The following is a 16,574-nucleotide window of genomic DNA, read 5'->3' on the forward strand; positions in this document are numbered from 1 at the left end:
CCCATGGTCAGCTATACTAAAAGAGAAGGGAGTTCAGGATGGATAGAAGTTTCTCAAAAGGGAGATACTGAAGGCACAAATTAAAACAGTTCCAGTGAAGAAGAAAAATGGGAGATGTCTCAAGAAACCAGGATGGATGATTAATGAACTTTCAGTGGAGCTAAGTTTTAAACAGAATATGTATAACAAATGGAAAAAAGGGGGAAATCATCAAAGAGGAATTCAAAGAAATAGCTAGCATGTGTAGAGGTAAAGTCAGAAAAGCTAAAGCACAGAATGAACTCAGGCTTGCTAGAGAGGTAAAGAACAATAAAAAGGGCTTTTTTGGATATGTCCGCAACAAAAGGAAGAAGAAAGAAATGGTAGGGCCACTATGTGGCAAAGGTGGCAAAATGCTAACAGAAGACAGAGAAAAGATAGAATTACTCGACACCTTTTTTGCTTCATTCTTCTCAGAAAAGGCGAAGGGTGCTCAACTGAGGATAAAGAAGGAAGGGACAGGATAGGGGAATTTTGGCACAGAATAAGTAATAAGATAATACAGGAATACCTGGTTAATCTAAATGTACAGTAAGTCTCTAGGACCAGATGAACTATATCCAAGGGTATTAAAAGAACTGGCAAAAGTAATATCAGAACCATTGGCAATAATCTTTGAGAACTCCTAGAGAACAGGAGAGATCCCAGCAGACTGGCGGAGGGCAAACGTTGTCCCCATCTTCAAAAAGAGGAAAAAAGAGGATCCCAACAATTATCATCCAGTTAGTCTGACATCAGTACTAGGGAAGATTCTAGAGCAGATCATTAAACAGAGAGTCTGTGAACATCTAGAAGGCAATTCCATAATCACAAAAAGTCAACATGGGTTTCAGAGAAAGAAGTCATGCCAGACAAACCTGACTCTTTTTTGATAAAATTACCAGCTTGGTAGATGAAGGGAATGCAGTGGATATAGTATTATCTTGATTTCAGTAAGGCCTTTGACATCGTTCCCCATGACATTCTTGCAAACAAGCTTGTAAAATGTGGGCTAGACAAGGCAACTGTTACATGGATTTGTAATTGGTTGACTGACTGAACCCAAAAGATGCTCAACAATGGCTCCTTTTCATCCTGGAGAGAAGTGACCAGTGGGGACCCACAGGGCTCTGTCCTGGGGCCAGTGCTATTCAACATCTTCATCAATGACTTGGAGCACAAAATTGGGGGCATACTTATCAAATTTGCAGATGACACCAAACTAGGGGGAGTAGCTAATACCCCAGAGAACAGGATCAAAATTCAAAATGACCTGAATAGATTAGAAAGCTGGACCAAAGCTAATAAAATGAATTTCAATACGGAGAAATCTAGTTTGCAGATTCAGATGACACCAAATTAGGAGGAGTAGCTAATACCCCTGAGGACAGTATCTAAATTCAAAATGACCTCAAAAGATTAGAAAGCTGGGCCAAAGCTAACAAAATGAATTTCAGCATGGAGAAATGTAAGGTACTGAACTTAGGGTGGAAAAACGAAATGAACAGATATAGGATGGGTGACACCTGGCTGAATGAGACTATGGGTGAAAGGAATCTGGGAGTCCAAGGAGACCATGAATTGAACATGAGTCAACAGTGCTATGCGGCACCTAAAAAAGCCAATGCGATTTTAAGCTGCATCAATAGAAGTATAGTGGCTAGATTAGGGGAAGTTATAGTGCCACTCTATTCTGCTTTGGTCAGCAGGTACAGTAGCTGTCTAGCTTCTGTTTGAAGCCATCCCAGAAAAGGAGACTTCACCACCTCTCTTGGTAATTGGTTTCATTGTCAAAGTGCCCTTACTGTCAAGAAGTAAATTGTAATTGAACTGAATTCCTTTAACTTAAAACTATTAGACCTGCTCCTATCCTCTGGTAATGTATAGCAAAAACCCCTGGTAATGTATAGCAAAAACTCAAGCAGAGGAAACAATAACTTTGTGTGTGTTAATTTAAACAGGAAAGTTAGATGGAAACCAAAACAAATGAAATTGTTTTCAAAGTTATATCTTCCAGGTCACGAGTGTTCTCACACCTAAGCTAAGAATGGGTGGTATGTTTGGGATAAAGGAAGGGAGGGCAGTTTCATAGAAAATGAAAATAACAAGACTGAACAGGAAACTAAAACTCTGTGAGTGTGTACGTGTGCATGTGCATGCCTTCGTATCACCTGTCAACTTATAGAGACCCTATAAATGTAATCACATAGATTTCATGTTGCAGGTTGGGCCTCCCACCCCCACCTGCTGTCATAATTTTTAAAGGGATCTTGTAATAGCTGTTATTTCATGAAAGTTCAGGTGAGAAACAAATTACATTAAATTAAATTAATTCACAATAACAATTTGTTTTGCTTATAATTCGGTCCAATTATTTTATTATATTATTTATGTGATACATCTCAACTAATGCAACTAGTGTAATGTGCTACCAGGCCTGACATAGCAGCTATAGACATCTGACCCATGATTCAACATGGAGAAATGTAAGGTACTGCACTTAGGACAGAAAAATAAAATGCACATATATAGGATGGGGGACACCTGGCTGAGCGAGACTACATGTGAAAGGGATCTAGGAATCCAAGTAGACCACAAGTTGAACATGAGTCAACAGTGTGATGCAGCAGCTAAAAAGGCCAATGCAATTTTAGGCTGCATCAATAAAAGTATAGTGTCTAGATCAAGAGAAGTAATCGTGCGACTATATTCTGCTTTGGTCAGGACCCATCTGGAATATCGTGTCCAGTTCTGGGCACCACAATCCAAAAAGGACATTGAGAAACTGGAACATGTCCAAAGGAGGGCGACTTTTTAGTGAAGGTACTGGAAACCATGTCCTATGAGGAACGACTTAGGGAGCTGGGGATGTTTAGCCTGGAAAAAAGAAGGTTAAGAGGTGATATGATAGCCCTGTTTAAATATTTGAAGGAATGTCATATGAGGAGGGAGCAAACTTATTTTCTGCAGCTCCAGAGAACAGGACCTGGAGCAATGGATGCAAGCTGCAGGAAAAGATATTCCACCTCAACATTAGGAGGACTGTCCTGACAATGAGGGCTGTTCGACAGTGGAACAGACTCCCTTGGAGTGTAGTGGAGTCTCCTTCTTTGGAGGTCTTTAAGCAGAGGCTGGATGTCTATCTGTCGGGGATGCTTTGATTGGGATTTCATGCATAGCAGGGGGTTGGACTGGATGGCCCTTCTGGTCTCTTCCAACTCTACGATTCTATGATTCTGTGACCCTCTGTGCTTCACCATAGGGCAAAACTGCTAGCTTGTTTCTTCAGTTTTAGTACTACAAATGCAGAAAGTCAGCTAGACCTCAGGAGGTCCCAGGAGGTTGATTTACCTTTTAGGTAAAGCTAAATCCAGGGTTGCAGGTCTGGATTAAGCAGAAGTGTCTTCTGCCAGTAGAAATCCCCTTCTGCCAACAGATTGCTCTTCTTTCAGGTTTATATGACAAATCTCCCAGAAGAACTGCTCTGTTGTCTAAGATCTGCCAGCAGAAGATTTGGAAAAAATAGTGTAGAAGGGCTCCATGAGGAGGAGTTGAGCCATACCAGATCTAAACTGTCTTTAACCCGGGACACACGCAACAATGTTGGTACAAAAGTATGCCAAGGCAAGGATGTTTCTCAAAAATAGCAGAATCCCTTAGGCAGAGAGGTTTGGATTTAACTGGCCTACTGTCAGTTGGCTTTGGCCATCTTGACCAGTTAAAATTCTTGTTTCTAGTGTTCAATGGCAGACAACGTTTTTTCCATGGATCTCTAAACAAAACTTTTAAGGATGGCCTACATGCTAATATTATTGTGTGGATGCCACAAGAAATGTCTTCTGCCTGACAATTTCTTCTTGTTACTTCTTTAACAGATTTTTGTTGTTAATGGGCCTCAGGATCCCGACTCATGGCGACCCTGTGGATGAGACCTCTCCAATACTCCTTATTTTCTCTGCTCTGCTTAGATCCTGTAAATTTATAACTGTGACCTCCTTATTAGAGTGCATCTAACTAACATGTGGTCTTTCTCTCTTTCTACATCCTTCCACCTTTCTAGCATTATTGTATTTTCCAATGAACCATTCTTTTTCATGACATGAGTAAAGTACGACAGCTTCAACTCTATCATCTTGGCTTCAATGGAGATTTCAGGCTTGATCTGTTCTAGGACCCTTGTTTGTCTTTTTGGCTCTCCATGGTATCCTGAGCACTCTTCTCCAGCACATCTCAAATGAATTGATTTTCTTCCTATCCACCTTCCTTACTGTCCAGCTCTCACAACCATACATGGTATAAGGAAAACAATGACTTGCACAGTTCTAACTATCAGTCACGTGGGATATCTTTTCATTTTTACAATCATTTCTCATTCTTACTGCCTCCCCATTTCTAGTCCTCTTCTTATTTTTTGACTTCAGTTCCCATTCTGATCAATGATTGATTCAAGGTATGGGAACTCTTTTAGTATTTCAGTGTGCTCATTGTCTGGTTGAATATGTGTGATATTTCAGGGTCATTATTTTTGTTTTCTTTATGTTGAGCAGTGAGCCTGCCTTAGCACTTTCTTCTTTGATCATCCTTGGTAGTTGTTCCAGGTCTGTTAAATTTTCTGCTAGTAGTATGGCGTTGTCTGCATATCTCACATTATTACTATCCTTCCACTTCTTGTGTCCAAGCCTGCTTTTTGTATAATAAGTTCTGCATACCCCCGGGAAGACCGGACTTGCAAGGCATCTGCCTGCCCCCCAAATGCCTTCGCAGTGCACGCGTGGTGGTTGCCACACTGAACTCGGAAGGTAACAGCCATCCCTGAGGCCTTCTGAGTTCAGCATAATGATTGCCACCACACCAGACTCAGAAGCCCCCCCCCCATCCCCCCCAGGTGATACCCTCCCAGGTGATACCCAGTGTGATCCATATCTCCCACACACGTCTAGTGACACCACTGTAAATATATTTGGGGAGGACAGAAAACAGGATAAATTGGGGATAAATCACTGCCGAAATATGTGTATTGGGGAAGTTAAGTACAAAACTGTGTACAAATATTCATGTGTAAGAAAATGTGTGCAAATTATCTCCAAATATTCATGTGCCCTTTTTTACAAAGTGACTCAGAAACACATGTGCTTGAATAACGTGAAAAGTGAAATAGTTTCATTACTTCTACTCACAGTCCGTCTGGGGTTGGCCACTGCCTAGGTTTGAGGTGCCACATTCTCTCACTTCAGGGCCTCAGAGGGCCACCCCTCCACTGTGCCCGTCACACTCAAGATTTTTTTTTAAATTTAAACATTGAACCTTTTTGCTTTGGCCCTGGAACGGGCCTGTAGCGTTCCAAAAAGGAATGTTATGGGGGTGGGAGGTGGCGAGAAGGAATGCACAGAAACACTGCTGCACCCACCTAGCATCCCCTCCCATTCCGGATGTGTTCCCCAGGGGTAATTTCCGGGAATGCTTGAAAAGTGTTCCAGAAAATCCCCCCTCTGATACGCATCTGAACGGGATGGGACGCTCAGCGGTGGCGGCAGCATTCTCACTAGTTCCCCACTGCCTCCATCCCCAGAACATTCTTTTTGGAAGCTACGGCCCGTTCCTGGGCCAATGCAATAAAGTTATCTCTCCACACACACCCAGCTGCTATTTTAACCAGCACGTGAACCAGAACTTGACTTGTGGTTTACTTCCTTGCTGATTAAAACCCAGTGGTGGGCCTTTAATTAATAAGAGAAGAGACCCCCAAAACCAAAGGTTTTCAGTGAAACGGGGGAAGAGGGAACTGGGAAACCCTGGTGGGACCTTGGCAGGGTCTGCAAAAACTGCCAAAGGCCTTGAGCTGCCCCCCCCTTTTTTTTTTTTTGCCACTCCTACTCTAAGCATCTCCTGAGGCCCTTCTTTTGGTACCTTGCAGAAAGAGGTGCAACAAGTATCAAATAGAGAGAAGAGTTTTTCATTATGGAAACATGATGGGGCCTTTCCCAAGTGAGGATGGGGGAATCTTGGCACCAAGTAAACATAGTTTTATTTTCTAAGGCTTCCAAAGTTTGCTTTTTCTGTGCTGATGTTATTCTCTGTGTGTGTTGATTACTCACTGTCTGTTTCTTTTATCTTGCTTTTAATTTTATTTTCAAGCCATGTTTTTGTACACTGTGCTTTTAATTTTTTTATTTGTAATTCTCGCAGAGAACCTTTGCAACAGTGATATCAAAAATGGACTGGAACCAAGTTTAGTCATCATACTTAGAACTAACCCACTGTCTCAAAGTTAGTTATTATATATCCACTATTAAATAAAATGTACGGTTTTATTCCCCAGCTCATATGTTCCTTTGCCAAGGCTATGCAACTATTGTTGATAAGGTGCTTTTTAAAAACAACTGTTTTGCTTCAGGGGAAATGAATAAGCTATTACCATTTCTCACTTCCATTAAACCACTAGAGCAGTGAGAAATAGCATGGAATTACCTGTAACATGAACCCAAACGTACACTTGAGTGCAATCTGAAGAAATGGTTTCTAAATCATTTGGGAAGGCCTTAAGGTATTTCCTCTCTGTCTGATCCCATTTCTCTGCTTTAGGTGCTCTTAATGTTGTGTCATTAGACAAGTGGCTCTATTTTTAATATAGATTTGTGTTAACTGTGGCAGCCAAACGTGTTTTTCAAGAAGGCTGGGGGGGGGGGGGGGGTTAGAGGAGAAAAAGCCAATGCTCTTAACCCTCAGGGTTAAGACATTTCCTTTAGGTCAAGAAACTGCACAGGGACTACATATTCATGTCTGCAGATGTGTATATACACATATGTGCATGCATACACATGCGCGCACACATTATGTAGGAGGGTAACAAAATTTCCTCCTTCACCATAGAGCTCAGTGACAGCAGACCATAACCATCTCTCACAGATTTCCTGCTAATATCACTGGTTGCTTTCTTAAAGTGGTGGTAAATCCGCTGCATGGGAAGCAAGGAAGAAAAGTGAACACAGCAGCTCTGTCTGTAACCGGCCATTGATTTGGGTAAACACCTTAGCCAATATTGGGCCTACCATTCAGAAAATTTTATATATTTCTGGGGGCATCATATTTCTCCTGGGGCTTTATTCAATGGAAGAGCTGCAATCAACTTTTTTATCTTAGATTCTGAAACCGGGGGCCAGTAAGGCAAACAGGTAGTTTTTAATGCCACAGAGGAGTGATGCTCCACATTTGTAGCTCCATAGAGTTTACTAAAATGGCTATACCATTGTTGCGATGTGATGTGCCCAACAATAACCGGTGTGATCCTGTTCATGCCAGAGGTAGTGATATCCCAACTGTTTCTCACTTTTCTGTAACAGCTTGTGCTAATGTTTCCATGTGTATATTAAATATATATTATTTCTAAAAGTGCTTGTAAGATGACCGCATGAAGCTAGATGTCAGGGGAGATATTATCATTATTTCTATGTACTGTCGAGAGCAACTCATCAATGCTTTCCGAGCACTTCGACATTCCAAATCAAACCATCTGTTGTTACTACTTTGTTGGGGTTAAATTGTTTATTACTCACCAACTTAGGCTAAGCTTTGAATAATGGTTTGGAAAAGTTGTAAAATATCTGAATTGGAGTTTTAAAATAGCTGTTGTAGGGACTTAAAAGTAATACTCTCCAGCATCTGATGAATTGAGGTGCCCAAGTTAATTGGCCACCATATTCTCTGTTCTCCCATATGAATTCCATTTAAATTTTGGAGAATGCATGGGGGGCAAAATGACCCAGAATTACATAACAGTGACAATGGGAAATGATCACTTTCGGCACGATTAATAACTTCAAATCTACAAATATCAGTCAGGTTTGCAGATGCTATTATATAGTCTATTGTACTTGCTCCCCTGTTGGTGACATAGTATAAGGGCCCGATTCAGATCATAATGGGTTCCATTAAGACACTGCAAGCCATGCAAGAAAAGAACCTTCTATAAGCTTTAAGCCAGATTTGTTGGTGGTTATATCTTGAGAAACCCTAGGGACAGGGACAGCATAAGCGGTCAGTCCATGATTAGTATTCTCCACCTGCCTTGAGTCATTTCCAATTCTAGCGTTAAAATCTCCACAAAGTAATAACCTTGTAGAGGGATATTGGCTCTCCAAAGAGGACAGGGTTTCAGATAAACTATCCCAAATACTATTAGGACCTACATTCTTTGCTAAGTTAGGAGGAAAATAAATGTTTGTACAGATTAAGGAACCAAAATGCATGCTCTTAATAACAAGCACTTGTATACATTGTGGGAAAGCACTAGTTATTGGTTGAATCTCAGCCTGCAAATCAACTGAGATGAATATTGTGAGACCACCACTACCAAGGCCTCATGTACAAATTTTAATCGCAGGAACAGAAAATGCTTAAAATCCATGGAGAGATGGCAAATTAGTTTCGAGGGCCCATGTCTCTTGTAAACAAAGAATTTTAAAGTTTTGTAGGTAGTTTGCAAAGTCTGCATCATGGAACTTATTTCCCCAACCCATAATATTCCAACATAGTAGGCTTAGTTGTCAGGCTGATGTAGTCAAGTCCATGTCATCACCAATGTTCAAAAATTCTAGTTGAGCTGGGGCTTTTTGATTGTTGGATGCTTCATGTAGAGAAGGTATAGTATTAACCCTCTTAGGTTCCAAAGGTTGTACTGGAGTTGTAGTTGTAAGATCCTTTTCATTTATTAATAAAAGAGCATCAATAGGAGTCATATCTGAAGCCTTCTCAGCATCGGGGATCTCAGCAGTAGTTATTGAATTCAACAGTGGTATGGCCAGATCCTTGGTAGTAAGCAGCATATTTTTGAGATCGTCCACTCTGGAAGCGATGTCATATTGTTCTACATTAATTATTAAGTCACTCAAGTCTGTGATCTGCTTTTCTGCGGATTGCCTCCCTGCCATAATGTTGGAAGTTTTAACTGAACTAGAGATTGCTTTAGACGTTATGAAACTGGCATTACTTTGCTCTGTAGATCCCCCACTACTATGCTTATAAGGGAATAGAGGAGATATAGTTTGTTCTCGAAAAAACTGTGCTGGAATTATTTGGAAGTTGGATAAGAAGGATTTCATTTTCAGCAACATGAGAGGAATTGTAGATTGTTCAAAAGTTAACAGAATTCGCTTATGAGCTGATATACTAGGAAGCCATTCCACAGCGAGGATATCAATATCGTAGGGGGGTACCTGTAGAAGTTGGCTCAGTGAAGATCTAATGCCTCTATTGGACCTCCATCTACCATTGTTTATTCTGTTGTAAGCAATTTGATTTGCTTGTAGAATCCTACTATGATTTCTTTTCCCCATCTCCTTAGGAGTTACTGGTAGACTGCCCCTAGAGTTGTTTATAGTGGGATTCCCCACTTTACTAGATGTTTCTCTATTGGTGTAATCCAAACTCTCTTTTACCACTGATTGCTTCTGCATGAAAGTCTCAAAAGAATATTTGAGAAGCTCTACCTGATGCGCAATTTTCCCTAAACGCTCATAAATTGAAATAACAGTATGAGCTGTTAAAAGGCATTGTTTTGTCACAAAGTCAGGAGGATTTAACTTTGTTTGCTTTGTGAATTGTTCCTTCTCGGTATCTGGCAGTTTCTCCCACACAGACTCATTTAACTCCAAGGACACTCCTTCATGAGTAATAGCCGGCTCGTTCTCTGGAGATACTAAAAGTTCAGATAGAGGCTCATTTTCTTTTTCCAACACAAGGAAGTTGTTAGCAGTTGGCATTGTAAACTCCAAATTTAAGTTTACAGGTGTAGTTGGAATACTCAGTTTCCTCATTAGCAAGTAAGTTGTCGATCTTAAGCTGTTTAGAGGCCTTATTTTGCTTCTTTATACCAGGGCTTGTTCTAAGGCATTTTTTGTTGCCCATATCAGTAATTTCACCAAAACACTGGAAGAGCAACAGCAACCAATAGTGCTGGAAAATAGCATTCAAAACAAAAATAATCAAAATAAAATAACAGAACAGAAAAATACCCCGGAGCGCATTAAAAACATCTCCTATTACACCAGCGCCATCTTGGCTCTCCCCAGCAGCCCAGTCCAATAAAGGTTTTTTTAATTATTATTATTATTATTATTATTATTATTATTATTATTATTATTATTATTATATGTTTTATTTATATATCGCTATTCCAAAGATCATAGCGGTGAACAGCAAGTAAGCTAATTAGCAAGTAAGCTAATTTGCCCCCAACAGTCTGGGTACTCATTTTAGCGACCTCGGAAGGATGCAAGCCTGAGTCGAGCTTGGGCCCTTTTGCTGGTCTTGAACTCGCAACCTTGTGGTTTTGAGTGAATGGCTACAGTACACTGCTCCCTCGGGTTACGAAATTAATTCGTTCCGCGGCCGCTTTCGTAACCCGAAAAGCCTTCGTAAGCCGAATTGCCATAGGCGCTAATGGGGAAAAGCCGCGTTTCGTGCGAAAAAGCGCCGAAAAGCACCAAAAATTTTTTTCGTAACCCGAAATAAATTCGTAACCCGGAACAATTATTTCCAATGGGATTTTTTCGTATCCCGGAAATTTCGTAACCTGGGTATTTCGTATCCCGAGGTACCACTGTACAGGCATTTAACCACTTGCTTATATCCTCCCTGAGGCAGGTGTTGAAGCAAGGGAGGAACAAACACTCACAAGTCTTCAAGCAGCCCTAGTCCAACCCTGTTTTATAATAGATTAATAACATTTAAACAAATGTATAACATTCAACTTCAAAGGATATACTTTTTATGATACCAAAGAAATATGAGGTAATTTGTTTAATTCACTGTTAGATATATGCATTACAAACTAAATCAATAGAAGGCAAATATGAACTGAAAATTCTAAGCATTATAAAATTCTAAGCATATTTTAAACTGTAGTTCCCAGGAAAGGTAAAGTGTGCAATTGACAAAGAGATCCAAAACTTACTTAGCAACTGAAGAAAGTGGAAGGTGAAACATTTTACTTCTGTTATTTTTATTTATGTTTGTTTATCACACACACTCACTCACACACAGAATGATTAACTGCATCCTTCTGGCCTCCAACACAAACTTGATAGAAGTGTTATTGGTTTGCTTTTTAATCTCTATCTCTCATGCACACACACACATGCCTATGTGAGCAAATAATAAAACTATATGTTTTGCTTTCTGTTTCTACAACAGGTCACACAGATTGACCATAAGCTGAATGACATTCTGAATGCTCTTCAGATTCAATTTGACAAGCAGTCATTAGAGTGGACATCACCTTCAACCACTCCTAGAGCCAGGCGGTTACGGTCTTCATCAGATTCTCCCTCAATGAGCCGTAAGATGTGAAAACAACTGAACAATACTGCATCAGCTTCTCGTTTTTTCAAACATTATTTTAGTTGGTTTGAGATCCAAATTTGCAGCTGAGCAAAGACAGTGAGACAAAACAACTCCTCTGCCCTTTCTTTTAAACTGGATGCCTTTTCCATCTGTTCCTTATTCATATCGTCAAATGGATTCAACAAGATGTGGCAACATTCAGCAGGACCAGAGACAAGAAACTTGTGTGGAACAGGGAGACTTCCATCAAGCAATAAGATTTGTCAACTCAGTATGTTAGGATGAATGGATGCAATAGTTACTTTCTACAAAAAGATAAGCCAAGGCTTTTAGTCTTGCCTGGAAGCTCCTGATAGGGATATTTTCCTCTTGTTTACCAGCAATTTGAGGAGACTATTACCATTCATCAGTAAAGGAAATATATTCTGTAGCTGATCAATGGCACTTTCATCTGCTGATATACAGTATATTACAAGGTTGATCCCTGGCACTGAAAATAGGTGACAGATATTTGGCACAAACAAAGCTCCAGAGTCACATAGTTTGTCTTCCATTAGGAGGTACAATGGGTACAATTATAAAGCAAGGGAACTTCTTATGAAACTTAAGCTAAGATTTTGCTCAATCATTAGTCATTGGAAAGTTTTGATTGTTCAGACTTGCAGAGTTTGCTTATTTATTTGTGTATTCATTTATTTAAGGATTGAATGGCTGAAATTTAGAATCCATATCCTCCAGAGTAGGGACAGAGGTTGTGTGAATCCCCCTTTAATCTTTGTGGAAAACAGTTACTCCACATGTTTTGAGTTTCAAGTCAGCTTTCTGTCTCAGTGCAATCAATATTTACCTTTATTTTCCTGGCCAATATAAGAAATATGCCTGTTGCCCAAGGAGGATAAGTGGATAACATCCATAAGTTGGTTTTCAACATTTTGCTTGAGCAAACAGTCTCCTTATTATCTGTGTAAGTGAAACAAGATGTACATGTGTGACAGTTCTTGCATAGGAGCTGCAGGAAGACCTTTTACTAAAATACACAAAATTTATTTACATATTCAACAGAAAGATGTTGAAATGGAAAAGTGGAATATGCCTCTGAGGCAGTGTGTCTCCTTCTTTGGAGGCTGGATGGCTATCTGTCAGGGGTGCTTTGATTCTGTATTCCTACAAGCTATGAGAAAAGAGATTCCACCTCAACTTTAGGAGGAGCTTCCTGACAATAAGAGCTGTTCAACAGAGGAATACACTCTCTCGGACAGTGGTGGATTCTCTTTCTTTGGAGGTTTTTGAACAGAGGCTGGATGGCCATCTGCTTTGATTATGAATTCCAACATGGCAAGGTAGGGGATGAACTGGATGGCCCTTGTCGTCTCTTCCAACTCTATAAGAATGGTGGATAATTGGTACTTTCAGTAAGAGCATTTTTGCCACTATCAGGGAAACATTCCCTTTTTGAAATAGTTCTTTTTCATTCAGAAGAGAGAGGAAGGGTGTGAAAATCCATCATTTTATTTTTGTTTACATTTCTGCATTTTGTATTTTGACATCAGATATGATTTCTAAAAAATGAATCCAAATTAAGTAAAAAAAATTCAAGTGGTCCTAAATATAATCCATATGTTTCTCATACAAGTTGAGTCTCCTTAATCCAAAATGCTTGGAACCAGAAGTGTTTGGGATTTTGGAGTTTTTCAGATTTTGGAATCTGGTGAATAATGAGATATCTTGGAGGTGGAACCCAAGTCTAAACATTAAATTTATTTATGTTTTGTATACACTGAATACACTTAGCCTGGAGGTAATTTTATGCACACCATTTTTAATAATTTTGTCCATGAAACAAAGTTTGTGTACCTTGAACCATCAGAAACCAAAGGTGGCACTATGTCAGCCACTGATGTGGACATTTTGAACTTTGAATTATTTCAGCTTTTGGAATTCCAGATAAGGGAGAATCAACCTGCATTCAATAACTATGTGTTTAATTCCACATTCAAAAGATGGAATTATTCCAGAACATAGCAAGTATACTAGTGTCCAGATCTGTGCATTGTTTTCTTTAGTCAGAAGCATTGACAACAAAAGACATCCAAGATATTATTTTATAATGCATGTACAAGTGGCATTTAAGCCAACTGTCCATGTTGCTCCCCATCTGAAAATTGCTGTTGTGCATTGCATAGGTTTTGTTTTGTTTTGTTTTGTTTTGCATCAAATTCCACTCCCAAACACTCAAATAATACAACAGACCTAAACTGCATTACCAAGGGCATTTAACCTCATGTTCCCAAGAAATACACAAAGCAGCATATATTTGTGGTTGCACATTCCATACAAAGTTGCCTTGAATGTTACATACACAAATAAATTATCCTTTTTTCATGTATTCAGCAATAATATTTGCATTCACTTAAAAGCATTCATCAATGGGGGAATGCTGCTTCAATAAGGAATGGGGTCATTGCTCAGAAACAAAGCACATGTTGTGCATAAGGACCCAGTTCCAGTTTCCAGCATAGAATATCTAAGAGCAACAGGATTGGGCAAGTCTCCAAGAGCTGCTCTCCACCAGAGAAGGTAATACTAGGCTTTAAAGAAGCTTCATATTGTTATTGTAGAAGTTGTACAGACCAACCCAAGGCCCTGATTTGGCCTTTCCAGGACGCAGAAAGTGACTCCTTTTTGCACCCTGGAAAGGACGCGATAGCCATGGCACTGTAGCTTTAAGGCGCTCCTTTGGTGCTGCATCATGTGGTCGCTGCACCAGAGGAGCACCATGACACCATGCGCCTTGTGGAGCAGTGTGTGGCATCACACATCCTGGGGTGGAGTCAGGACATGCATCATGTGGACGCCACACCCCGACTGCCCCCAAGCCAGCCTTTATGGCTGGTGTGCACAGCCCTTTAGTCATAGCATAAGGTAGGCAGAATTATCCCATTCACTTGTAAATTGCTTCATTGTTTCAAGCATTATTGAAGAAAACTTGTCTTCAAAAATTATCTTGCTAGTCTAAGAGGATTATCGCACCCCTGAAAAATGTGTCTTATTGCTGCCGAATTGAAGCTTCATTCAGGCTGTACCCTGGTATTATCTCACGGCTTTTCTTCCCAAAACTGCCATCCTGGAACAGCCCAGCTCCAGTGCGGGTCCCTGAACTTGTTTCGGTGGCCATTTTTCAAAGTCAGAAAGCTCCCAACTTTGAAAAATGGCTGCCAAATCGAGTTCAGGGATCTGCATTGGAGCTGGGCTGTACACGGATGAAAGTTTTAGGGACAAAAGCTATGCAAAAACACCAGGGTACCAGCCCAAATGAAGCTTCAATTCAGCAGAAGTAAGACATGTTTTTCAGCGGTGCAATAATCCTATCAGAATATATCTGAAAAAGGATGCCCTGGTCATTTGGTTTCTCTTTGCAGTACTAATCTTTGTGAAGTGATAGGAGGGGCACAGCCAATCTAAAGGGCTAACAGTAGAGGAACAGGAACCATTTTAAAAATCTGGATATTCTATTCTATTGCTGCCTCATCTTTAATGTGATTGGTGTTTCCCTGCATTCCCACTGGGAGTACATGAGATGAGTTAGAATCCAGTGACTCAAAATGTATTGTAAACTACATTCTCCATGCTGCTTATAGTGGTAGGCACTCTCATAAACACTCAAACCTTAAAGATGAGAGCTCCAACACTGCTGATTGCTACTTTTATAAGAATCAGTTTTTGCAAATGGTAAACAATGTTGAGGATACCCCATTATAAGCCAAGCCCAAGTTTCAGTGTGGATTTGAATCTGACTGATAAAGGCTCGGGATTTTCTGCCCCACTACCCCATGCCAAAGTTTGGCCCAATTACATTTGTGATACTTCCAGTATCAGGACTGGCAGCATGTGTAAATCCACACAGAGCAAGTTTCATGACTGAACTCTCCTTCATCTGTAGCAAAACTGCTATAGTTTGCAATAACTAACTTTTATTTTATAAATGGACATTATTTAGATTGACTTTAGCTGCTATTTGAATTAACTGACTTTGTACATAAAGTGTATTGTTGAATTTTTAATTTTACATTGAAAACACACAAACACACAGAATGTCAGATAGTAGTTGTTTTTTTAAATGTCTGTGTACAATTGCTTATACAATAAATACATATTTTCTTGCACTTTAGAAAATTTAAATGTACCAACTTTGGTAAATATTGTAAATAGCATGTCTCAGTTGGAAAAATATTTATTAAATTCTCTTTAAAATATTATTTTGGCATACAGTTTTTCATTAAATTGTCTAACTAGTTGATGTGCATGACTGACTACTGCAACACCAGTAATGACTTCCATGTATACATGTGCCGTCATACATGACATTTAAAATGTCCAGTGTAAGAGATTTTATGACATCTCGGGCAACTGAGTTACCAGATGGACATACTCTCATGAATGCATGCCTCTGCCAGCAAATTTAGGATAAAGTGCTGCCTAAATAATCTAATATCAAGTACTGCTGAGTGTTACAGTGATCACGTGAGCAAGTGACATCCCTAAGGGGGTGAAGACTGCACCAAGTGACATCCTAAGTGGGGATGGCACCACTGCTCCCCAAACATCTGCCTTTGGGCAGGAAACAGGTTGTGACATTTGCCTGTTTCTGCTTAAAGTGCTGTAAGATGGGATGAGTGGGGTGAGGTTCAGTGAGAAGTGAAAGGAGATTTTTTTAAAAAATCAAATGTTTTAATTTTTATAAATTGTTTTAAATTAACATTTTTATTATTTTTTTAATTTCTTTTTTTTAAAAACATCGCTTTTTACCCAATTTTAATTTTAACCATATGAAACTATGCAAAAGTAAATACATTTAGTTTGTGCATACGATATTGTAATTTAAAGGTATAATTTTAATTTATGCCACAACTATTCCCATTAGATTCAGTGATGTATAGCAATTATTATTTATGAGTAATATTAGTACAAAAACATGACTAAAGATTATGTATGATCTGGCATGGGAGTAGGTCAATGGCGAGGAGGTGACACCATGAGCTACTGCACCGGGTGACACCAACCCTAGTGGCGCCACTGATGTGAGCTAGTGATAACAAATTGTTAAATACTTACGTTCGTATCCAAACTAAAGCAGCATTTATATACCACTGAAATCAATATAAAAGACATCATTTTGATCCTAGTGATTTCAGTGGGAATACAGTACAATTCAGTTA

At 39.6% G+C, this 16,574-nt stretch overlaps 1 protein-coding gene across 1 annotated transcript in view; it reads left to right on the forward strand.

Annotated features, from left to right (window-relative positions):
- Positions 1-12,289, forward strand: part of LOC121931669 (potassium voltage-gated channel subfamily KQT member 1-like) — a 330,206-nt gene extending 317,917 nt beyond the window's left edge. Inside the window, exon 17 of the mRNA XM_042469647.1 lies at positions 11,209-12,289. Within this exon, the coding sequence (XP_042325581.1) occupies positions 11,209-11,364 (156 nt within the window). The 3' untranslated portion in view covers positions 11,365-12,289. The remainder of the gene's footprint in view (positions 1-11,208) is intronic.
- Positions 12,290-16,574: the final 4,285 nt, after the last annotated feature.

The sequence above is a fragment of the Sceloporus undulatus genome, chromosome 5 (genome assembly GCF_019175285.1).
Source record: "Sceloporus undulatus isolate JIND9_A2432 ecotype Alabama chromosome 5, SceUnd_v1.1, whole genome shotgun sequence".
In the NCBI taxonomy this organism is placed as follows: domain Eukaryota; kingdom Metazoa; phylum Chordata; class Lepidosauria; order Squamata; family Phrynosomatidae; genus Sceloporus; species Sceloporus undulatus.